The following is a 25,670-nucleotide window of genomic DNA, read 5'->3' as shown; positions in this document are numbered from 1 at the left end:
CGCTAATAGGATTAAACACAGTAAGAGTCCTCTATCCCTTGCTGCTAGATCTTTTGTTGATGAGCGGTCGTCAGCAACAAAGACTAGAGTCCCGTTAACCATGATGTTTATACCGAAGATCCTGCGCAGGTAGCCTCCAACCCCTTCCCAAAATGTTACCAGCTTTGCAAATTCAAAAAAAACGTGGATGTCATTTGCTTTGGGGGCCATACATCTGTAACATTTCAGCTCAGGATTGGTGCACATTTTGCTATTTTAGCTGGAGTGTAATAGATACGATTAGTTGCAAAGAAATGGTTTTTCTTTAGGCTGGCAGATTTGGTATATTTATATAGAAGGTTTAAGGAAGACTCTAATAACTCCTCTATTATAGATTCAAAGGGAGATTGTCTCCACACCAAAGCCTGAGATGGAATATCTTTGTCATCTGCTTCAACCAATACCTTGCACCAAGTTGATACCTCTCTCTTAATCCGATGATCTGACATAAAGAGGTGCTCGGTTTCCCAATCTCCCATTATACCCCCACTCTCTGCCTCTAACCAGGATTTCAGTTGTAAAAACTTGAATTTGGAGAACCTAGGGCCTGTCTTAGCTTTCAGTACTTCCCCCGGATACACCCCGTTAAAGTCTCCAAGATCTGACCAAATGAGAACTCCTGCCTCCCTACCAGGGGCAGCCAAACCATCTTTAAGGCAAGGAAGGGTCCCCCGGGGAATCCCAAATGGGGGCGTGGTCAGAATAGTACCCTATCTTGCACCTAGTCCTTACTTTGCACCAGATTTCTAGTGCGTTCTTCAGGACCTTCAGGCGCACCTTCTTGAAAAAATGTTGTGCTCCGAATTTATAAAGAAACCCTTCTGTACAGCCCCCTTCAACATTGCTTGTCAGCTCCCTGAGAAGAAACCCCCAAGATGAAGTTATAAGTTTTATTAGAAGCATCCCGATGTATTTAAATTGAAATGCCACCAGGTACCAACTAATATCCGGAAGGGCTAACCCACCTTTAAGCAACCTCCGCCTCAATTTCTTCCAAGATAATCTCACTTCCTTGTCTCCCCAAATAAAACTCCCGATCTTGCCCTGTATTTTGGAGATGTCATGTTGAGGAAACCTCAGAGGGACAGCATTAAAAATGTATGTTAACTTAGGGAGGACAGTCATTTTAACTAAATTCACCTTGCCAAAATAGTCAAAGGGAGATTTTTCCACCTTACAAACAGACGATCCAATTCATGAATTACTCTTTTCAAATTCAAGGGGGCAATTCTATCCAAATCACTAACTATGGTAATGCCGAGGTATTTGAACTCTTTGCTGGTCTGTCCCGTCCAGTGTGTTATATTCCAGAACATTACCTCCGCCTTGGAGGAGTTGGCTAGATATCCGGAAACTGAGCCAAACTCCCCCAAGAGGGCCTCCACCCTTGGCATTGTTACTACTGGATCGCTAGTATAAAGGATAATATAGTCCGCATATAATGCTAGTTTTAGTGTATACTGCTGAGATTTAAAGGGCTGAATCCGGTCGTCAAGCTTTATTGCCTGAGCCAACGGCTCTATGTATATGTTGAAGAGGAGGGGAGAGATGGGGCAACCCTGCCTGGTTCCCCTCTGAATCTCAACGCTAGAAGTAAGCGTCCCATTTACCAAATTTTTTGCAGAGGCTCCCTGATAGCATTGTTTGAGCATATGGATATACACAGGGCCCATGCCCATAGCCTCCAAAACCTCCCAAAGATAGGACCAACTAACCCTATCGAACGCCTTGCCGGCATCTAGAGCGATTACCGCCAAGGGTTCAGATCTTACAATGGCCAGATCGATCTTACCAATGAAGAGCTGAGTCTGTTCCTCAATAAAACGGCCACTGATGAACCCCTTTTGATCGGAACTTACCAACCCAGGGGCCAGTTTGGCCAATCTCCCTGCCAAAATACCCATAAAGATTTTATAGTCGGAATTTAGCAGGGAGATTGGCCGATAAGAGTCAGCCCTCAACGGATCCTTCCCCGGCTTAGGTATTAATACTATGGTCTCCTCTCGCCATGAACTTGGTATTTCCCCAGATGGACTATAGATTGATTGAAATAGAGCGCCCAAAGTTGTATATTTCGTTCGGGAGGGCGTCCAGAACTGCTGTTTTCCTATTTTTGTTGATAATTTTATTTGCATTTTAATTTCCTCCAATGAGATCGGGGAGTCCAAAAGGTCTCTTCCCTCCTGCGTTAAGGACGATAATGATTTGGTGCTCAGCCAGGTCTGGATTTGATTTTTTGAGGGTTTCAAATCCTCTTTATAGAGATCTGTGAAGAGAGAGAAAAGGCAGTTCTTTATGTCCTCTATATATCTCGATTTGTCTCCACTGTCATTGATCACTAGCTCGCTTATATCATTTTTAGTACGATCCGTTCTGGCCTTCCATGCCAACAAGGCACCAGCCTTCTCGCCGTATTCAAAGCTCTCCATATTTTAATGAAACCATTGGGCCCTACACTTCTCGTCTAACTTACCTCTATAGTCCAACCTAGCTATCTCAAGATCCTCCTGTATTTTGCCAACCCTTTCGGGTGAAGATCCACTTCTAACTTCTTAATTTTGTCTTCTCTCAGTTTTAACTCACAGGCTTCAATTTTGTTTTTAGAGGATATAAGACCGTGTAGCCTACCTCTAAGATTGGCCTTAAAGGCATCCCATACAACTCCTATAGATGTTGAGCCGATGTTAATCTCAAAGAACTCCAAAGAGGAGGCTTTGATGGCCAAGATAATTTCAGGGTCAGTTAACATTCTCCTATTAAGAGTCCATCTCGTCTCAGCTACTTTCATTGTTCTTTTGCATGAAAATAAAACAGGGGTGTGATCCGAGAGGTGACTGGGAAGGATAGAAATAGCAGTAGTTTTAGACAAAAAATCTCTACTCATGAGTATATAATCAATCCTTGAAAAGTGATGATGTTTTTTACTATAAAACGTAAATCCAGCAGCCTCACCCATCACCTCTCTCCAGACATCTACCAGCCCTATATCATGCATCAGATTTTTCATTGCACGCCGTATATGGGGTGCCCCTATATAATGGCACTGATTTGACCTATCTTTAATAGGGTCAAGGAGGACATTGAAGTCCCCCCCTATAATTATGGGGAGATTTTCCAAAGTTAACTTTGAATAAAGTTTAGAAATGTATGTTGGATCATCCACATTAGGGCCATAGAAGGACGCACAGACCAAATCCATACCTTCCAGATCCAAATGCGCGATGACCCACCTCCCAGTTTGGTCTGTCTGAAAAGACTTTATGGGACACGCTGACCCCCGTTTTATTAGAATTGCAACTCCAGGAGTATTAGATATTTGACCGGAGACGCAAAAGCTCTCAACCCAAAAAGTGTTTGTAAACAGATTTCTAGCTTCCTCAGCGGTCAAATGTGTCTCTTGCAGAATACATATCTCTGCCTCAGAGAGTTCTAAGTACTTCATTACTAATCTCTGTCGCCTAGGGCACCTCATTCCATTAACATTCCAAGAGACAAAGCTTTTCTTCCTACCCTGAGTCACTACTCCCGCCATATCTTCTGAGTTCTTTGACCTAGAGTCAGTTGTCCATAAACCAAAATCCTAAAGTGAGATGAGTATTTTTCCATTTTTCCCCCTGCACCCCCCCAAGTGCCCCCCGCCCCACCCCCCCCTTCCACCTGGGCCCCTTCACTCCCTTGAGGAACCCTCCCTTGGCCCCACAATGTCAAGACAGCCATGGGCAACAGGTTTATCCTGGTCTTGGTGGACCATGCTACCCGGTACCCAGAAGCTATCCCGCTCAAGATAGTGACAGCCCCCGTGATGGGACGTGCACTGATGGGGATTTTCGCCCATGTGGGGTTCCCCAGAGAGGTGGTGTCAGACCATGGTACCAAATTCATATCTAATTATATGAAGTCCCTGTGGCAGGAGTGATGTGTTACATACAAGTTCACCACTCCTTAACCACCCCCAAGGTAATGGGCTGGTTGAGAGATTCAACCGGACCCTTAAAGGCATGATAATGAGTCTTGAGTAACCTATGAGGCATAAGTGGGACGTCCTCTTTCCATGCCTTCTTTTTGCTTACTGTGAGGTGCCACAGAAGTCCTTATGGTTCAGCCCCTTTGAACTGCTGTATGGACACCCGGTAAGAGTCCTTAGAGTCTGGTCAAGGAAGGCTGGGAGCAATCTCACAGGAAACCTCCCCCGGATGTATACAGTTACATGCTGGCCTTCAGGAACCAGACTCAGCGATTCAGACAACTCGCCCAAGCGAATCTGGAAGCCAGCCAGGAATAGATGAAGCGGTGGTACGATCAGAATGCCACTCTGATTGAGCTTCAACCTGGACAGAAAATTTGGGTCATGTCCCCTGTACAGCCTTGTGCGCTCCAGGACAGGTGGACCGGACCATTTGAGGTGGTGGAGCGCAAGAGTGATGTTACCTATTTGGTGAACTTGCGGTCTCCTAGGAGCCCTTTATGGGTTCTGCATGTTAACCACCTGAAGCTCCACTTAGAAAGGTCCAATGTGGGCCTGCTCCTAGCGACAGATGATGGAATGGAGGAGGAGATCCAGCCTCTTCCTGAACTCCTGTATGCAACAGAGCAAGATGGGTCAGTGAATGGTGTCAGCCTCTCTGCCACACTGACCCTTGAACAGCAGCAAGATTGTCGCCAACTGTTGAGGCAATTCTCTGATTTGTTTTCCCTGGTTCCTGGTGTCACTGTGTGTGGCGTCCATGATGTGGACACTGGGGACAGTCCTCCTGTGAAGCACAAGGCTTACAGAGTGACTGACAGGGTCCGAGCTTACATCAAGGAGGATGTCTCCATGATGTTTGCCTTAGGGGTGATTGAGTCCTTCAACAGTCCTTGGGTCAGCCAAGTGGTCTTGGTCCCAAAGGCTGCTGCGCCTGGTGCTACACCCCAACTCTGGTTCTGTGTGACCTACCGAGGACTCAATTACGTCACTAGGACTGATGCGCACCCCATCCCCAGAGCTGATGAGCTCATTGACCGTTTCGGGGCTGCACGGTACCTCAGGACGTTTGATTTGAAGTCTGGGTATTGGCAGATCGCCTTGACTGATGGGGCCAAAGAGAGGTCAGCATTCTCCACACCAGATGGGCACTACCAATTCCAGGTTATGCCCTTTGGGATGAAGAATGCCTCTGCCACCTTTCAGAGGTTGGTCAACCAGGTGTTGGCTGGACCGGAGGATTTCTGTGCGCCTACCTGGATGACATTGCAGTGTTCAGCACAGTGGGGAAGAACACCTGGGCCACCTCTGGGAAGTGTTGATGGCACTGTGCAAGGCAGGCCTCACGATCAAGGTGAGTAAGTGCCAGATAGGGCAGGGTTCTGTGGTCTACTTGGGGCACCAGGTGGGGAGTTCCCAGGTAGCGCCCCTACAACCCAAGATTGATACCATCCTGGCATGGGAACCCCCAAAAACTCAGACACAAGTGAGAGACTATTTAGGACTCACAGGGTACTACAGGAGGTTTGTTAAGGGGTATGGCAACATTGTTGCACCCTTGACTAAGCTGACTTCCCAGAAGCAATTCAAGGAAGTAAACTGGACTGACACCTGTCAGAAGGCTTTTGACGCCCTGAAGACTGTCATGTGCACAGCACCCATGTTCAGGCGCCCAACTTCTCAAAGGAATTGTTTGTCCAAACAGATGCTTCAGAGCATGGTGTGGGGCTGTTCTTTCACAGATTAATGAGGTGGACCTAGACCAACCTGTAGCCTTCATCAATAGGATGTTACTTCCACGGGAACAAAGGTGGAGTGCAATTGAGCGTGAGGCATTTGCTGGGGTCTGGGCACTGAAGAAGTTGAGACCATACCTGTTTGGGACTGACTTTTGGGCTCAGACAGACCACAGGCCCCTCAGATGGTTGATGCAGATGAGGGGTGAGAACCCAAAGTAGTTGAGGTGGCCCATTTCCCGACAGGGGATGGACTTTACGGTGGTACACATCCCTGGTACAGAACACGTCAATACTGATGGTCTGTCCAGATTTTTCTGCCTTAGTAAAGAGAACTCCCAAGGGGAAGGGTAGTTCTCCCCACATTTCAGCTGGAGGGGACACGTGTTAGACCTGGTATCATTGGCGTTAGTCTCCCTTCCATTTTTTACTGATTGCCTCCTCTGTTTTTAATATGTTTAGCTGGTTTAGTTGCCTTTCGGCACTGTGCCACTGCTATTGTGCCACAGTGCAAGTGTTCCTTATGTTAAATTGATGTATTGATTAGTGACTCCAGGATTTGGTTATTTGATTTACTTGTCAGACCCTAGTACAGTGCACCATGTGTGCCCAGGGCCTGTAAAAAAATGCTGCTGGTGGGCTTGCAGCACTGGTTGTGCCACCCACAGAACCAGCTTGTAAAGTGTGTCTCAGGCCTGTGTGCAGTCTAGTTCTGCCATGTCGACTTGGCAAGTGCACCCACTTGCCAGTCCCTAAACCTTCCCTTTTCTTCATATCAGACACCACTAAGGTAGGCCCAAGGGCAGGGTGCATTGAAAGTATAAGATAGGCCATGCCCTGGTGTGTGTGGCATGTTCTAATAGTGAATTACAGCATTTTCGTTTTTCACTATTGCAAGGCTACCTGTTCCCCATAGGCCAGAATGGGAAGGTTGATTATAACATTGTATAATCCTAACTGACCCAGGGAACATGGTAGAAATTCTAATTTAGTATGCCTGAACTCAGAATGATAAACTACATATTTTAACATTCTGTGTTTGAAAATACCACTTTTAGAAAGTAGGTATTTTCTTGCCTAAACATCCAGCCTGCCCCTGCTAGCTTGTGGATTGTGTGTCTGGTTTTGTGAGTGTCAGTATTTGGGGGATTCCAGGAGACAGGGTGAGTCAGCACAAGGCTGAATAGACCTATCTGCATGTAGATGGGTGGGAGGAGTAGCACCTGGGTCTGAATAGGGCTTTGCCTACCTTCCACAATGCTGGCTCCACCTCCTGTGGTGTGTCTGATGACCCTGTCCCACCCTGCCAAAGGAAAGCAGGAGTCATGTAAACAAAGTGCTCCAGGACTGCACAGAACTGGTTTAGACTGGGTACAGGACCCTCTGCCTTCAGACGACAAAGAATTTGCTAGTATAAATATGGGGAGCCAGACCCCAAGATTTTAGATCACTTCTGGAAGAACAAGTTGAACCTCTGCCAAGGAGAAGAACCAAGGAAGCTGTAGGAGTTGTACCGCCCCCACCAGTGTGCTGTGTTGCTGGGTTGGCCTACAGTGGTGTCTTCAGTGTCAAGGAGAGGAGAAGGAACTTCTAAAGGACTTTCACCATATTGCAGAATATCACTCCAAGGGCTTGATTTGAGCTTGCCTCCTGACCGAAGTCTCAGGGTAGCAGATTTCACAGCTTCTGTTTGCCTGCATCTGGAACTTGCTGTTCTAGATGCTACAGAAGGAATTCTGCAACACCGATGCCGGCGAGCGATGCCTTCATCTGCATCAAAGCCTCGAGCTCTGCTCTGACTTGCAACGTAGACCCGACGCCGGCCGCATCTACGCCAGCGAACGACATCGTAAGCCTGACATAGCCGTGAGTGCTGCTCAGACTTGCGAGGCCGGCCCGATGCCTACTGCTGTGCCGCATTGACTACAAAGCCGACATCATGCGGAGCTGAACGTCGACGTGGGTGGTTAAGAATCCATTGACATTGTGACATCGTACGGAGCCGTGGTTTCGGTGCCATCGTGACGTCACCTCCTTTTCGGTCAGGAACCCACGCCTTTCCTGCCTGCCCAAGCATCTAGGACACCGATGCATCATCTACCCCGAAGCAAGGAACCAACGCCGCAACACACCAACGACTCTGCACCGCCCGATGCCATGAGCTGTCTTTGTTTTCACGTTTTCCAGGTACTGTTCTCTCTGGGTCTGTTTTGACTCCGGCCCAACGCCGCGCACCTCGCGGTCGGCGCCGTACTCTGGGATTTCTTTGACCTTCACGCTGTGATAGCTCCAGTTGGGGTTATCTGTTGCTAGAGGAATTATTATTGAGAACGGTATTGTGGATTTTTGTTGTTTATGCTCTTGTTATAAGTCTATATAAAGAATACTTATTTTTATAAAACCTGTGTGGTGTCCATCTGTAGTGTTTTCACTGTATTACTGTATGTGTTCACAAATGCTTAACACACTGCCTCTGAGATGAGCCTGTCTGCTCGTGCCAAGCTACCAAGGGGTGAGCAGGGGTTACCCAGAAGTGTAATCCCCTTTCCCTGACTTAGAAGCAAGGGTCCATATTTGGTCAAAGGTATATATCGATGTCATTAAGAACAACACTGGCACTATGTTTCTGGCACTGATTTTGTACTTCTGAAGCCAGGGGTCGCAAATGCAGTGCCTGGGGTTACCAGGGGGAATGCAGGGGCCGCAGGTGCAACCCTTGGCGATCCCTAAATGACATCCGAGCACATAGCATAGTAGGAAAAGATACTGTAAATAAAATCCATCTTCGTGAAAGTCACAATCACAGCTACAAGATCACCAGGGAAGTATCCTGAGACCTCCAAGTTAATGATGCCATTTGATTTTTAATGCACATGGAATCTGATAACGTGGAAATCGGTGAAAGAAAAGAAAAAAATACAGCACAGAAAACCTGGCTTGTCACACAGACTATGGTTGCTATGTGTCACTACGACCTCCGTCAAAGGCTAATAAGGGGCCCGCGTGGATCAGCAGCAAAATAGGGCAACTTTTCGGTCACAGATAAAATGTGAGCACACCCAGTCGATTCCACTGAGAAAAACAGGCCAAGTTAATGTGCAATCTGGTAGGATCCGGTCAACTCCAAAAATGTCCAGCCACTGGTAAGCAAAATAACAGATCTCCATAGAAACAAAGCGCCACCGAGGCAAGCTGAAGAGGCTGTTAAAGGACTCTTGCCCAACAAAGGCCTAATCGGATAAGCTCAAGGAATACTCTGAGGAAAATGCTGGGGTAATCAGATACACGAATAAAGTCCAAACTATGGTCATATACACTAGCTAGCCAATTACTACTGAACATTTTAATACAATCAAGAAACGAAAACTGCAGAAAATATATTTAACTGTTCCAGTGAATGGCAATCCCAGCAAGGGCATTGCACGAGATAAATTACATTGACTATTGTTGAATTCTGTGTGGTAAATTCTGTGCGAGTATGTTTGCAGGCATTGTTGGATTTCTATTTTAATTTTCACCAGTGTTAATAAAAGACCGCAGTTCTGATGATGCTAATTGTAGCAACATGTATTTTTCTACTGCTTTTATTGAACTGTGGTGCTGTTGTACATAATAGGTGTTAATATTATCCAATTAAATATATCAAATGCATTCTCCCAGGAAGAATAAAAAACGAGATAGTTTTCAGCAGTGACAACAGCCCCAACCAAACATCTCCCTTTGTCAAAAGTCTCAGAAATTATGCAGGCGATTTATGGTCAAAGGATAAAAAACTGTAAACATATTTTTTCTTTTCTTTTTCAGGCCTGGAGTTTTCAAGGACCTAAAAATGATGGGATCAGTATCACTTTTTATATTCTTCATCACACTGTTAGTCTTGGGAAGACAGGTAAAGAAATTATTTTTTTATCAACTGTTGGACAAAATGTTATATGCATAGATGCTTGAGCAACAGACAAACTGTAGATTGCATGAGTGTTAATGCCCAAACTAGATCAGCCTATGAATTACCCAACCATTTCTTTACATATTTCACAAATGTAGAAATGCAATACAATTGTAATGTATTTAGAACATTCCTCTAAACACCCCCCCCCCACACACACACACATTTGACACGGTACAATTCGATTTTTTGTATTCGTATTTGAGTTTTCTTTACCTCTGATGAGTGAATCGAAACTCTGCCGTCTGCAAGCAGAAGATGAGGGGAAAACAAGTCAGCCATATGAAGGCAAAAGGTTATGCATCCACAGCAATGGAAGTGCTGATAATAAATACAAAAATGTCCATGAAGTCTGGGGTGTTAGGAAAGGTGAGGGGCGCATCAAAGATGGGTGGCAAAATGCTGCCCTGTGTGTATTTGAAGAATTCTCTATGTCTCTGGTTCTACTGTTTGGATTTGTGCGGTTTTGCTGTCTGCTGTCAAATAATATATTACATTTTACTCTATTTTATTTTAAATTGGTGTGAGATTTTTATGTTTGTTGTGTTTTCACTTTATTGCTGTTTGTGTGCTGCATAAATACACATTGACATCAAGTTAAGCTTGAATGCATTTGTATCAAGCTACCAGAGGTTTAAGCACAGATTATTTTAGTGACTGTTTGTGGTTCACCCTGACAAGGATAGTGGCTGTTTCTTGAGAAGGGCTCACACTCCCGTCAACAAATAATCCAATTCCTCACAGTCAGTCTTACATAGCATTTAATGAAATATTTGTTATAAGATGTCTTATTTTTCTGACCACTCATATGCATTTACTGTCACTTTTAAATAAGGAGAGATCCCGCTCATGCACATCAAACATCATGCTTTATGTATGATTAGCTCAAAGCTTCAATACATTTCACTATGGCAATACATTATGAATTGCAGAGAGTGTGCATAAACAAAATCCTTTATCTTGCCTCCTTTTATATGCCATATTTGTCATACCAGAAGGGAGATAATATTTTGTGGCCATTATTTATTTTATTATATTTAAAAGTTTAACATGATGCTATTTCCTGAGTCTTTTATTAGCAGAGTTGTGCACCCTGTCCGAGTAGGGATCACAATACTAGTCAGGGTAAGTCAAATACACACCATAATTACCCTGTGTTCACCCTCTGGTAGCTTGGCACAGAGCAGGCAGGCTTAACTTAAGAGACAATGTGTAATGCATTCTTGCAACACTTAAAACAGTAAACCAGTTAAAAAAACACAAAAATATACCACACCTGGTTAGAAGAATAGAGCTTAAGTTATTGAACGAAAAGTCAGCAAAGCAACAAACATCCAATAAGTAGAACCGGAGTTATGAATTGTTAACGAATATCTGCAAATATAAGGGCATATTTACAAGCCCTATCGCCACCACAGCGTCACTTTTCTCAACATTGTGGTGGCGATAGGGACTTCGCCTTATTCCCAAGGCATTGTTAAGCCACTTAACGTGGATTAACGCTGCCTTGTGCATAAGGCACCCTTCCACACTATACTTAGTGTGAAAGCGGTGGGCAATAGGTGTTGTGGTGGGTGTTCCACCACAACACCCATTGATTTTGCCGCTGCCCCATATCTACAAGGGTGGCTACATATGGGGCAGTGCCAACATTAAAACCACGGGAAACCTAGTCTTACCCTGACGCAGCGAGGAGAACGTTTCAATTTCTCCTTGTTTTTCCTGTTTTCATGTGTGTTGCATTGTGCAGCACACATAGAAACAGAAAAATGCCATTGATTGTTTAGGAGCAGGCAGGTGTCCCTTCCTGCACATAAAATATAATTTTTTTAAAATTATGTTTTGTAACTTCTATGTGTGCTGCATTAAGCAGCACACATAGAAGTTTCAGGATGCCATTTCAGATTTTTAATGTGCAGGAAAGGATACCTTCCTGCACATAAACAATCATTCCTCCGAATGCATGCACCATTGCACTATGTTGCAAGTATGCCTGTGTTGGCTCTAGGCAGCTAAATTAGCACCAGCGCAGGGGGAGCACAAGGCTGCACTATATTCTTGCAAATATGGTGCAGCCCTTCATTTCAGAAGTGGAGAGTGTGACACCAAGCCAAGAAGGCTAACGTTGCACTCCACTACTTTTTTGTAAATATGCCCCATAGTGCCAAAAAGCATAAAGTGCCAACCAGTGCTTCCTGGTCGTGCTTGACTGGGTAAAATTCATAAGTTCTAGCCAAGTGCAATAGAGTGAAGGTCAGATACAGAGGTCAACCTTGTCCCTCTGAAAATAGTACCTTGGTCGGAGGAAGAATCGAGGGCGAGATGCGAAGAGCAGGGAGGCAAGGAGTTGGTTTCAGTCCTTAGGATTCATGGGTGATGCATCGTCGTCACGCCTCACACTCGCAGCTCTTGGAGTAAGTCTTGTTTTCAAGTGGTGTAGACCCAGTCTATCTTGCCCAGACAGAATGGCAGCAGGCAGGTCAGCACAGCAGAAGAGCAGTACTTCCAGAGCAGCCGTCCAGCACAGTGACAGTCCTTCAGCAGCACCACAGTCCTTCTTGCTGGCAGAGTATCTACAGGTCCAGAAGGCTACTGCGTTGGTAGGGTCAGAAGTCCAATTATTATATCCAGGGGTGCCTTTTAAGTGGAGGTGACTTCAAAGAGGGGGTTTGAAGTGCACAGAGGTCCTTCCTTCCTGCCCTGGCTCCAGACACCCTCCAGGGGTTAACCAACTCTTCCTGTGGAGACAGGACCCTGCCCATTCAGGTGCATGTGTCAGCTCCTCCCTCCCACCCTACACAGGATGAGCCATCAGGATGCGGATAAGCACTCACCTACCCTTCCTTTGTGTGTGGCTCTCTAGCGGGAATACACAAAGTATAGCTGCAGGCTGCAGGCACACAGAGCTAAGAGCAGAGAAAAGCCATCTTTCTAAAAGTGGAATTTCTAAAATAATAATGAAGAATTCAACTTTGCCAGCAAAGAGGATTTATGGGTGGTGGGTTGAGTTGTCACTGACACCTGAATAGGCTGCACTGCTCTACACAATGCTGGCTCTTCCTCCTGTAGTGAAACTGGACCTGGGAGGACAGAACTGGGTTTACTGAGCAAGAAAGACTTTCTGAACAAAGGGAAAAGGGGGTATAAGTATTAGACCTAAAACCCCAAAACGTTTGGTTACTTCTGGAATCAAGAGTACCCTCTGCCAAGGGAGAAGAGCTGTAGAGCTGTTAGGAGGAGTACTGCCCCTTTGCTTTGTGTTGCTTTACTGGGTCGGCATGGAGTTGCTGCTTCTGCCAAGGAGAGGACAAAGACTGGACTTTACTGTGAAACCTGCATGAAAAGAATCTCCAAGGGCTTGTGTGTGCTTGTCTCCTGTTCAGAATTCTAGGGGACACAAAGACTACCCTTACAACATTCCTGAACTCCTTTTGGGTCCCTGGATGTTGTTACTGCTACAGAAAGCTATGAAGAACTGAAGAAATCCAGAAAACAATGCTTCGCCCCTCTTGCAGCAAAATCTTTTGATGCAGCACCGCCATGTGGGAGACATTCCTGATGCTCAGCCCCATGCTGAAGAGACTGACGCAGCACCTGCCCACCACCCGGGACACATCACTTCCCTATACAGTCCAGATTCAATTCATTAATTCTCCTGCGTGCTGCAGAACTGTCACATCTCCTACCCTAGGACTCAGGTGTTACACATCGCTGTGTTTTCCAATGCTACCCCCCGCTGCAGCTGTTTTTGCCTTGTGGATTTTGGCATATTTGGAGTACGTTGTGAAGAAATCACGCAACCATAGATTTCTATGGACAGAATTGCTTGAAACCTTTTAAAAGTATTTTTTTTCATTGTGATGTTAAACTTTTGTTGTTTTGTCCTTGTTTGGTTTAGATAACGATACTTTATTTGTCTAAACTGGTGTGGTGTCAATTTGTAGAGTTTTCACTGTGTTACTCTGTGTGTTATATACAAAGGCTTCACACATTGCCTCTGAGATATGCCTGTCTGTTCGTGCCAACCTACCAAGGAGGTGAGCAGGGCTTATTTAGGTGTGTAATACTCTTACCCAGGCTATAAGGAAAGGTCCATAATTGGACAGGGTGCATACCACTGCCATCTAGATACTCCCATTTTTAACACACACCAACCTTGCATTGTCTTCAGAGGAACCACCATAATGCAAAGCAGTGGTTCTTCTGGAGGCTCAGAGATCACCATTGGGCCGGCTATTATTTCTAAATGTGGCAGGCAGAGTCTGATCATGGTGGAGGATATAATGTCCGCTGCCACCCTGACAAATAGCGGGCTACTGCTATAGTCAAAATCAAACTCTGAGTTTTTAATATTGAATTGAAAGCTGTGGCATCCAAAAACCCAGTTGCTAGTTCAATTTGAGCTTCATTGGTCTGAGTCCCAAAACGTTTCTGCTCATCGGACTGACTCACCCAAGAAATAATGACAGCATTAGCATGAGTACAGGTTTTAGATGAATACCAGACTGCAACTTATGCATTGGTGCACATGTTCAAGAAGCTCTATTGCCTTTATAGTCAGGTCTAGTGGAAGGTCTCTTGGTCAGCTTGGTACTGTACTGTCAGGAATCCTGGAGTTCATGCTATTCAAGGATCATATCTAGTTTTGGAGTCACATTTGTCAGGCTCCACGATTCAAGCCAGATATGGGCCATTTTTGGAGGCTGTGGCAGATGGCCCAGGGGTGGCCAGGAAGGCAAATGAGAGTAATGTCAGAGGATAACACAGATCACCACTTTTAGGACAAGCTGGAAAGAGCAGAAACATTTCAGAAGCACTGGAACATTCTGCAAAAAACAGAACATTCTGGAAGGAGCAAGAATGTAGCACTCAGAAGATTTAAGCACCAGTGACACCCTTACACTTCCTCTAACAACAGGGGTTCATGGGTTCTGTATTTTAGTCGCATAGTTAACATTGTATGCATTCCCTGCATCAATTATATATTACTCCTCTTCAGTTTCCTCGGGTGATTAGAGTTTCTCATGTTAACCCTACCTTCCACGGATTCTGAGTTTTGCTTGCTGCTGAATTTCACGCTCTAACTTCGAACGCTCCAAGTCATCTTGGCTCTTGGCATTTCTACTGTTGGAGATGGACATTCATATTCAGCTTCTGGACTGAGTCCTGTTCAATTTGAGGATAGTCATATCTTTTCTGGTTCCATAACCTGTAAGCCATTCTACTAATACTCACAGGATGCTATATTATGTTGCCAATTGCCCTTCAATGGAACTTCACAAGAGTCTAGCTGACTTTGGCAATCTTAAGTGTCACAGTGCAGTAGCACCACAATCACAAGAATATGTGGCAAAATCTCCTTGAAATTGATCCAAAAAATGAAAAGGATAAAAGTTAACTTAAGGCAAACATAGATAACACCCTTAACACCATATGGCCCAGCCAACTTAGAAAGAGACAAATGTAATCTTCCATCAGTGCATTCTTTCAATACCCTCTCCGAAAAGATTTCTTCATTATCATCAAAAGCAGACCATCAGGATCCCTTTCAGACCTAGCACCTACATACATCTTTTAAGATATCTATTGCACAACCTGTGCAGGGGAGGTGGGTAGATTCTTACTCAACAAGTCCCTGGAGCTATGTTCACTCACACCCAAGCTGAAAACCTCCTACACTCGACTGCTTAAAAAGAAAAATCTCAACTCATCTGACTAAGTCATCTACTGACCTATATAAAACAGACCACTTTTAGGACTATTTTTGGAAAGAGCAGTGTTTACCAAACTTTCAAATGATATGGAGGATAATGCCTTAATTTCATAACAACAGTCTGACTTTCGACTGGGCAGTAGCACAGAGCCATTTCCATTTGGGATGATCTAAAGCTCACAGAGTGCCCACCATATTCCTTCTGGAAATCTTAGCTGCATTTGATCTTCCACCATAAAGGTCTACTACAGGGACTCCATCATCTCAGAGTACGTGAAAATGCTGTAAAATTGAATTCTTCTTATCTCATAGACAGACAAACGTGTAGTTTACCTGCCAAATTTCACATCAGCAACTCACATTTAACACTGTGGCACTCCTCAAGGGCCCATCAAATCCACTCAATTATTCAACAACTACCTACCCTCCTTACCAAACCTCATAAAACCATTCAACCACCCCTGTTACAACTATACATACGACACTCAATACCTAATAAAAAATGGATGGCCTGGAAGACCTCTGCAACTCAAAACCTGATGACTGGCTTCACACCATTAATTCATGGATGATAAATAACGATCTACAGCTCAACACCGCAAAACCTGAGATCATGATCTGCATCCAGTGGCTTAAATATGAGCCTACCATCATATGATCCCAGAAACTCAAGACCCTTCCAACAAAATTAGGAGAAGTCAGAAACCTAAGGGGTATACATGAATTGAGACCTATTTTTATGCCGCATGTCAGCAACTTTACAAAGAGGACCTTCTACATAATGAAAATGCTGTGCTGAATCTACCCATACCTCAAATACCAACAGAAATTGCAAGCCATCCTCATGCTCATACTCTCCATCACCATAGAAAAATAAAATTCTTCTAAAATGTTGCCGCATTACTTCTTCCCCGTCTTTACCCTTGAGATCGGTTGGCTCCAGTCTTGAAGTCACTGGCTCCCTATGGCTAGACGGATAACGTCACAAGCACCCTCCATTGTACACAAAGCCTCCCAAGGAAAAGGACAACTTTACCTACAAGTCACATTTAAGCAATACAAATTTAACAGGACACTGCACTCCAGGTTTGCACCACTTCCCATCATGCCACCTTGCCGTAAGAAATCGAGAGGAGGCACCTCTTTTGCAGGACAAGTCTCCAAACCCTGGAATTCAAAACCAGCCAACATTTCAAGCATCCAGGACAGTTGAAAATATAGCTAGTTCCAAGACACATTATCCCACATCCCGGGGATAGAACCCAGAAAGACAAATGCACCTTCAAGTTTAGTCTTCAACTTACAATCCACAGATCGAAAACACCCCAAACAGAAAACTACTCTCTATATGCAGACAAGCTAAGGGCTGACCTGTGGTTGCCTGGGTATCACATAGTTATTTCAATTCATGTATACATTTCTGTCCCACACTAATACTAGTGCTATTACACCTAGTGGTTGTCAGCCAACTTTAACTTACCCCTCTTACATGCACATTAGATATAATTACTGGGCTTCTCCATTACCAGTATACTGTATAAGCTAATAAACCAGCCTTTATAAAATTAACAAAAAACAACTGCTGAGGTCTTTTAGTGTTCCAGAGTAACTAGGCGCAACACCTAGGTAACCGCTAAATAGTTGATATCAAAAGTAAAAAGTGTAGGCAATGGGGCGAGCGGTAATTCCTCACAACCACTCAAATAGACCAGAAAACTGGTCCGCAATGAATATGAACAACTGTGTCCCGTCTCTGAAACACGGCGCCGGGAAACCGAAAGAGGGAGAACTTCGTCCACTAGGCAAGGCACTCCGTGGATGTAGGCGCACCCGCCCAACCATGAAGACCTTTCTCCTCCCGGTTTTCACCTTACTCGTGAAATATCGAGACACAAACCAGAGTCTACACACTGACCGGCCCTCTCCCCCTCTATTTTTTGTTCTCGTTGAACAAGTCCATCTAATCGTGAAAGCCACTCATTCCAGCCCTGAAGATTCGCAGTTGTTCCCTGCGATGAAACACGTGTTGGCTTATGAAATGGAACATTAAACAGAAACTGAATACTCAAAGAACAGACTATCTATCTACTTACGTTCTCCACTTTGTTCTTGTTTACTGAGTCTCGAATTTCTACTATTTGTTTAGATTGCTGTACTAAGCTATACTATTGCATTCAAATAACTCAGTGTGTACTTTTGAATTTTTACATATTGTGTTCAGTGCAGGGGCACAGTTGTTCATATTTATAAAATGAACAGTCATGGAATAACTTAAGAGAGCTGTCAAAAACTTCTGGCCAATCATAGGACTTTGATCTAGTCCAGTACAGCAGGTCAAATATAACAGTGCACATTTACCACTTCTTTACTTTTAACAATGACTCTCAGAAATGGAATGATAGTAACAACGCCCATTCCAGCAGATCTCCGCTTTTTTCTCTCTCCAACCATGCAAGTTCAAGACCAAAATTATCAACTACATTTCAGTTTGGAAATCTCAGTGCAGTAACCAGCTAAGTAGACTATGATCGTCAGAGATACCATAAGGGATCCGCATATCTACTCAAAACTGCCAGGTAGCTGAAAAGCATAAACTCTGCATCTCTCTCTTGCACTTTATCGTCTACTATGCTGCTAAGTGCTACCCCCTATAGTATGATAACCACTTCAATGGTCATCATACACAACATGGAAATACTTTCAGCACAGGATCACAAAACAAAGACAACTTCAAAAAATCTAATCAGTAGAGCCGAAATTATACATTCTCAAAGAATAAACTGCAATATAGAACCTAAAAGCATAAAGCACCAACTACATCTATCTGGTCGTGCAAGACCGGGTCAGAGTTAAAAGTTCAGGCGAACCACAATAGAGCGCAGGTTGGATACAGCACCTGAACAGTGCTGCTGAAATGTAGCTTCTCAATTTTGTGCTGAGTCTCGTTTGTGTTGGAGAGGGCTGCCGGTAGCTAGGAGAACATCACAGGTGGTTGTTGGCGTGGGGCCAAGAGCAGGCCGGGCGTTGCAGAGGGGTGGGCTAGAGCTCTTCAGTGGTGGTCTTCCATGGGTGATCGATGCTTGCTGTGGAAAGAGATGGGATGGAGGCGGCTTGTGCTGAATTTCAGTGCAAGTGGCACAGTTCAAGTATGAACGGCCCGTTCACTCTCGTAAAGATCCCAAAAGCTTGATTTAAAGAGCTTAAGTGTTACACCAAGGGTCCAGGACCAGAGATGCACCTCTTGGGGGACAGGAACTCCCTGAAGACGAGTCCAGGAACTGTTGGGGTGCCTTTTATGTCCCTGAGGCCAGTAGACTAGTCCCTTTAGGCCCTCTGTGGTCCTGAGTTCAAGATAAAGTTGCAGGTCCAAGTCTTATTCCCCAGCCAAGTGGACAACAGGTCAGAAAATTAGGGCAGCATTTCCTTTAGAGCAGCAGTTGAGCAGAGTTGCAGTACTTTTAGTAGCACAGCAGTCCTTCTTCCTGGCAGAGTATGAAGAGGTACAGAAATTTACTGAAGCCTGATGCCCTTCTTTTATACATTGGCTCCCTGGTTCTGGAAGGTGGGAGAAGCTTTCACACGGTGCTTTGAAGTGCATGGAATATCCTGCCTCCACTGCCCGGCTCCAAGCTGGCGTAAGTGACAATTTCGGGCTGTTAGGCCCTTTGTGTATAGACAGAGCACAGGCTATTCATGTGTAAATGGGGCTGTGCTAATTTCCGTTCCCCCCTCTTGCCAGCAGATAGCCCACTCAGGCACACTTAATCAATCTATTGTGTGAATGTCTGAGAGGAATTCACAAAATCTAACTGTCGGTTATACTTAATCATGTGACACAGGCCAGGCTATAAGCATAGAAGTGCTAAGGGAAGAAAAAGTCATATTTTCTAAAAGTATATCAATCTTTATGAAGAGTCACTCAGGACTAACTCAAATCCAGAGAATGTACCCAAAGTTAAGCATGCTCTGTAATCCACTTAATCACATTCAGGGCAAACTTAATTCCATACAAAGACAGTAATGAATCCTGAAAATAGAATAATTAATACATGTATTGCATTCACACATATATAAACAAATGTAGACATTGAGGAGACCCCTCAAAGAAATTGGAGTTGAAACTAAGACAAAAAAAAACAAATGGTTGACACCTGCATTGGTTATATGACATTACAACGCATGCTTTTACCACGCATGCTGTTACAACGCAGTTTCTACAACGCATGCTGTTACAACGCATAGCGCTTTGGGGTGCTGGATAGTGAATAGTTTAATTTACTATTCCAACTCCAGTCCCCGAGGATAGTATTGAAGGTGTTGGATAGTAAATTAAAACTATTCCCAATCCTAGAGCGCCCCCCAGCGCAATGCGTTGTAATGGTTTTCGTTGTAAAACCTGCGTTGTAAAAGCACTGCGTTGTAAAAGTTTCATTGTAAAGGATGTTTCCCCGTGCATTGAATACAGAAGGCTTGCTAATTTGATTGAAGCTTCCTTAGATCTTTGAGAACTTGAAAGTGTATATGACCATTGGGGAATGTACAGTGTCTTTGTTGTCCATTTAAACACTATGTGTGCGCTGCATCGTCTACACTACTGATTCACATTTTCACACCATGTCTATATAGAATTAAGTTTCTACCAAATTTGATTAAGTAGATTGCAGAGCCTTCATACATTTTAATGAATTATCTGAATTTGAAAATGTCCCACACGACATTTTCTACAGATTGATAAACATATTTACCAATGTCCCATGGGTGTATTGGGTTGCTCTTGTTATAGACATAACATTTTCTAAAAGTGGCATTTTTAAAATTATGATCAAAAACACAGCTTCACTACTAAATATGGCTTTTCACCCCAATTCCAAAGACACAAAACATGAACTGGCTATAGCTTCCTATTTGATAATTGCACTTATAAAAATGTAATAAGGTAACTCTAGTGTTATACTATAGGAGCGATAGACCTTGCAGCAGTGAAAAATTATTGTAATAGCTTTTCACTACTAGAACATGTAAAACATAAAAGTAAATGTCTAACTTTTAAATATCTATTAAAGAAAGAGGGGCCCCTTTTAACCCAAAAGGAATAGGACACTGTACAGTGAAAAAAGATTAAATCCCTTTGGGTAGATTAATGACAGTCTAGTCATCATACAATCACCGTACCACATAAACCAGGTATTGCACTCTTCCAACTCACTTTTGTACCAAACCGAAGATTGAACCATATGAAGCCGGGAATAACGCTAAACAAAAATTTTTTAAAATTACACATTCATTTATTAATCATAAAAAAGTTTTCTAATCAGTAAAAGTGATCTGCAAGGGTCTGCAAGAAATCTGGTTTAAAAGTCTGGATTTCAGTCCTGCAAATATAAGAGCTGTGAAAATGGAAACTAGTTTTTCACTGCTCTGATATCAACGCACTAAATATTTACATTTAAAATCTGATATTCTTTACAGTTGCTTCCAATGGAAGTGGTACACAACAGAAATATAGCACATGGGGCTACAACACACGATCCAGAAAATTGAGCATTGTGGAGGACTTTTTTGGGAAGTTTAGAAGTTTAGTTTGAGAAATTAGGTACTGGCAGCTATTAGAGCAAATGTAACCTCACCAGTGGGTGCTGGCAGATATCCTTGACAGATGGTGCAGAGAAGTGTTCACTAATTTCTCCAACTGGGGGAAAAGTAGAGTTCAGAGCGATGCAGTTTGATATAAATAATTCCCAATCGGCCTTTCAGAGGCTTGTTGAAAAGGTGTTGTCAAGCATTAAGTTAATACTAGATGGCACATCTAAACAACACCCCCATACTTTGTGCCAGCTGGAAAGTAGATCTACAGCCTGCCTTCAATATCCAATTTACATTTTCTACATTTTAGTTCAGAGAGTATGACTGTCTTTGGTCCACAAGGTAGAAACTCCTGCACAACCTTTTTCTATTTTCGATAACCCACCACCCTATTGATCAAGCTCTACTTCTGTTTTCTAAGTGAAAAAACAATCTTCATTCTAATTTGGTGCTGGCTATTTAAATTGGCTTGGTCAGCGTGAAAGTTGTTCAACTATGTGAACTGGTGAAAAGACTTCCACATCTCTCCTCCAACAACTTTGAGTCACTTTCATTTCCAGCTGGATTATTGCAAGACAATCTATACTGGTTGAAGAATAAACCTCCCCATCCAACTGTAGAGTGTCTTTTCGATTTTAAATCATTTTTATTAGGTATTTCTTATAAGACAACAGAAAAATAATATACTCCATGCATTGTACCGAAATATAAGATTTGATGTTATACATCAGCTGGACAAAAACATGGCAAATAAAGCAATATGAAAAACAAGAAAAATGATCACAAGCGGTATATAGGAAGCGAAAAAACATAGTTTTTTAGTAGACTAGTCCCTTTAGGCCCTCTGTGGTCCTGAGTTCAAGATAAAGTTGCAGGTCCAAGTCTTATTCTCCAGCCAAGTGGACAACAGGTCAGAAAAATTAGGGCAGCATTTCCTTTAGAGCAGCAGTTGAGCAGAGTTGCAGTACTTTTAGCAGCACAGCAGTCCTTCTTCCTGGCAGAGTATGAAGAGGTACAGAAATTTACTGAAGCCTGATGCCCTTCTTTTATACATTGGCTCCCTGGTTCTGGAAGGTGGGAGAAGCTTTCACACAGTGCTTTGAAGTGCATGGAATATCCTGCCTCCACTGCCCTGCTCCAAGCTGGCGTAAGTGACAATTTCGGGCTGTTAGGCCCTTTGTGTATAGACAGAGCACAGGCTATTCATGTGTAAATGGGGCTGTGCTAATTTCCGTTTCCCCCTCTTGCCAGCAGATAGCCCACTCAGGCACACTTAATCAATCTATTGTGTGAATGTCTGAGAGGAATTCACAAAATCTAACTGTCGGTTATACTTAATCATGTGACACAGGCCAGGCTATAAGCATAGAAGTGCTAAGGGTAGAAAAAGTCAAATTTTCTAAAAGTATATCAATCTTTATGAAGAGTCACTCAGGACTAACTCAAATCCAGAGAATGTACCCAAAGTTAAGCAGGCTCTGTAATCCACTTAATCACATTCAGGGCAAACTTAATTCCATACAAAGACAGTAATGAATCCTGAAAATAGAATAATTAATACATGTATTGCATTCACACATATATAAACAAATGTAGACATTGAGGAGACCCCTCAAAGAAATTGGAGTTGAAACGTGGACAAAAAACCCCAAATGGTTGACACCTGCATTGGTTGTATGACATTACAACGCATGCTTTTACCACGCATGCTGTTACAACGCAGTTTTTACAACGCATGCTGTTACAACGCATAGCGCTTTGGGGTGCTGGATAGTGAATAGTTTAATTTACTATTCAAACTCCAGTCCCCGTGGATAGTATGGAAGGTGTTGGATAGTAAATTAAAACTATTCCCAATCCTAGAGCGCCCCCCAGCGCAATGCGTTGTAATTGTTTTCGTTGTAAAACCTGCGCTGTAAAAGCACTGCGTTGTAAAAGTTTCATTGTAAAGGATGTTTCCCCGTGCATTGAATACAGAAGGCTTGCTAATTTGATTGAAGCTTCCTTAGATCTTTGAGAACTTGAAAGTGTATATGACCATTGGGGAATGTACAGTGTCTTTGTTGTCCATTTAAACACTATGTGTGCGCTGCATCGTCTACACTACTGATTCACTTTTTCACACCATGTCTATATAGAATTAAGTTTCTACCAAATTTGATTAAGTAGATTGCAGAGCCTTCATACATTTTAATGAATTATCTGAATTTGAAAATGTCCCACACGACATTTTGTACAGATTGATAAACATATTTACCAATGTCCCATGGGTGTATTGGGTTGCTCTTGTTATAGATATAACATTTTCTAAAAGTGGCATTTTTAAAATTATGATCAAAAACACAGCTTCACTACTAAAAATGGCTTTTCACCCCAATTCCAAAGACACAAAACATGAACTGGCTATAGCTTCCTATTTGATAATTGCACTTATAAAAATGTAATAAGGTAACTCTAGTGTTATACTATAGGAGCGATAGACCTTGCAGCAGTGAAAAATTATTGTAATAGCTTTTCACTACTAGAACATGTAAAACATAAAATTAAATGTCTAACTTTTTAAATATCTATTATAGAAAGAGGGGCCCCTTTTAATCCAAAAGGAATAGGACACTGTACAGTGAAAAAAGATTAAATCCCTTTGGGTAGATTAATGACAGTCTAGTCATCATACAATCAGCGTACCACATAAACCAGGTATTGCACTCTTCCAACTCACTTTTGTACCAAACCGAAGATTGAACCATATGAAGCCGGGAATAACGCTAAACACAAAAATTTAAAAATTACACATTCATTTATTAATCATAAAAAAAGTTTTCTAATCAGTAAAAGTGAGCTGCAAGGGTCTGCAAGAAATCTGGTTTAAAAGTCTGGATTTCAGTCCTGCAAATATAAGAGCTGTGAAAATGGAAACTAGTTTTTCACTGCTCTGATATCAACGCACTAAATATTTACATTTAAAATCGGATATTCTTTACAGTTGCTTCCAATGGAAGTGGTACACAACAGAAATATAGCACATGGGGCCACAACACACGATCCAGAAAATTGAGCATTGTGGAGGCCTTTTTTGGGAAGTTAAGAAGTTTAGTTTGAGAAATTAGGTACTGGCAGCTATTAGAGCAAATGTAACCTCACCAGTGGGTGCTGGCAGATATCCTTGACAGATGGTGCAGAGAAGTGTTCACTAATTTCTCCAACTGGGGGAAAAGTAGAGTTCAGAGCGATGCAGTTTGATATAAATAATTCCCAATCGGCCTTTCAGAGGCTTGTTGAAAAGGTGTTGTCAAGCATTGAGTTAATACTAGATGGCATATCTAAACAACACCCCCATACTTTGTGCCAGCTGGAAAGTAGATCTACAGCCTGCCTTCAATATCCAATTTACATTTTCTACATTTTAGTTCAGAGAGTATGACTGTCTTTGGTCCACAAGGCAGAAACTCCTGCACAACCTTTTTCTATTTTCGATAACCCACCACCCTATTGATCAAGCTCTACTTCTGTTTTCTAAGAGAAAAAATAATCTTCATTCTAATTTGGTGCTGGCTATTTAAATTGGCTTGGTCAGCGTGAAAGTTGTTCAACTATGTGAACTGGTGAAAAGACTTCCACATCTCTCCTCCAACAGCTTTGAGTCACTTTCATTTCCAGCTGCATTATTGCAAGACAATCTATACTGGTTGAAGAATAAACCTCCCCATCCAACTGTAGAGTGTCTTTTCGATTTTAAATCATTTTTATTAGGTATTTCTTATAAGACAACAGAAAAATTAATATACTCCATGCATTGTACAGAAATATAAGATTTGATGTTATACATCAACTGGACAAAAACATGGCAAATACAGCAATATGAAAAACAAGAAAAATTATCACAAGCGGTATATAGGAAGCGAAAAAACATAGTACCAGCTGATACAAGATATTGTACATTGATGAATAGCCATCATGTAGTCCATGAAATAAGGAAGTGAAAGACAGAAATATTAAATGAGAGATAGAAGTAAACAAATAACATTAAATAAGAGAATAGATAAAGAGAAGATAAGCAAATCATAACAATAAGAGGCTTACTCCTGCTTATGTTGAATAGTATGTCAAATTACGTATATTAAATAAAAAGCCCTATGGAATACAGAATAACTGGTTCTAATACGACTGAGGATCCAAACAGTAATTTATGTAACTCTGGTACATGTTCATGATTAAGAAGATATGTGAAATGGAATATCCGATTCCTAAAGAAAGAGTCTGGGTATCGATTATGGTGGTTTATGTGTGGTGAAATATATATCTAGTGTATCCCACAAATGTCTGGTAGGGGTTTTCCAGGGAGAGTTTTGAAGAGCGATATTATCAGTGCCCCTGAGATGAGAATTCCAGTTCAACCAACATCTATATGATGTCTTATGTGTACTTTTCTAATTATTCAGGACCATTTTTATTGCTGATGTAAGTAAAAGGTCCAATAGTGATTTGTCTTCACAATTTAATGTTTCAGCCACAATAAAGCAAGTTGTTAATGTGGCGAATTATCTCTTTAATTTACATTTAAATAGTTTTGATAAGAAATCATACACATTATCCCAAAAGGTGGCTACAGCTTTAGAATGTAAAATAAGGTGGGCTAAATTGTCTGTTTCTTCCTTACAGTTCCAGCAGATAGAATCATCGTGGATATGT

The 25,670-nt window shown here is 42.6% G+C and overlaps 1 protein-coding gene across 2 annotated transcripts in view; it reads left to right on the top strand.

Moving 5' to 3' along the window:
* Nucleotides 1-25,670, top strand: part of ADCY2 (adenylate cyclase 2) — a 1,840,236-nt gene that overhangs the window by 1,534,594 nt on the left and 279,972 nt on the right. For both annotated transcript variants that reach the window (XM_078687629.1, XM_078687630.1), the window contains exon 16: nt 9,544-9,628. In XM_078687629.1, the coding sequence (XP_078543755.1) occupies nt 9,544-9,628 (85 nt within the window). The remainder of the gene's footprint in view (nt 1-9,543; nt 9,629-25,670) is intronic.

This window comes from Lissotriton helveticus, chromosome 4_1 (assembly GCF_964261635.1).
Source record: "Lissotriton helveticus chromosome 4_1, aLisHel1.1, whole genome shotgun sequence".
In the NCBI taxonomy this organism is placed as follows: domain Eukaryota; kingdom Metazoa; phylum Chordata; class Amphibia; order Caudata; family Salamandridae; genus Lissotriton; species Lissotriton helveticus.
The sequence above is the reverse complement of the archived record's forward strand: the minus strand, read 5'-3'. Positions and strand labels throughout refer to the sequence as shown.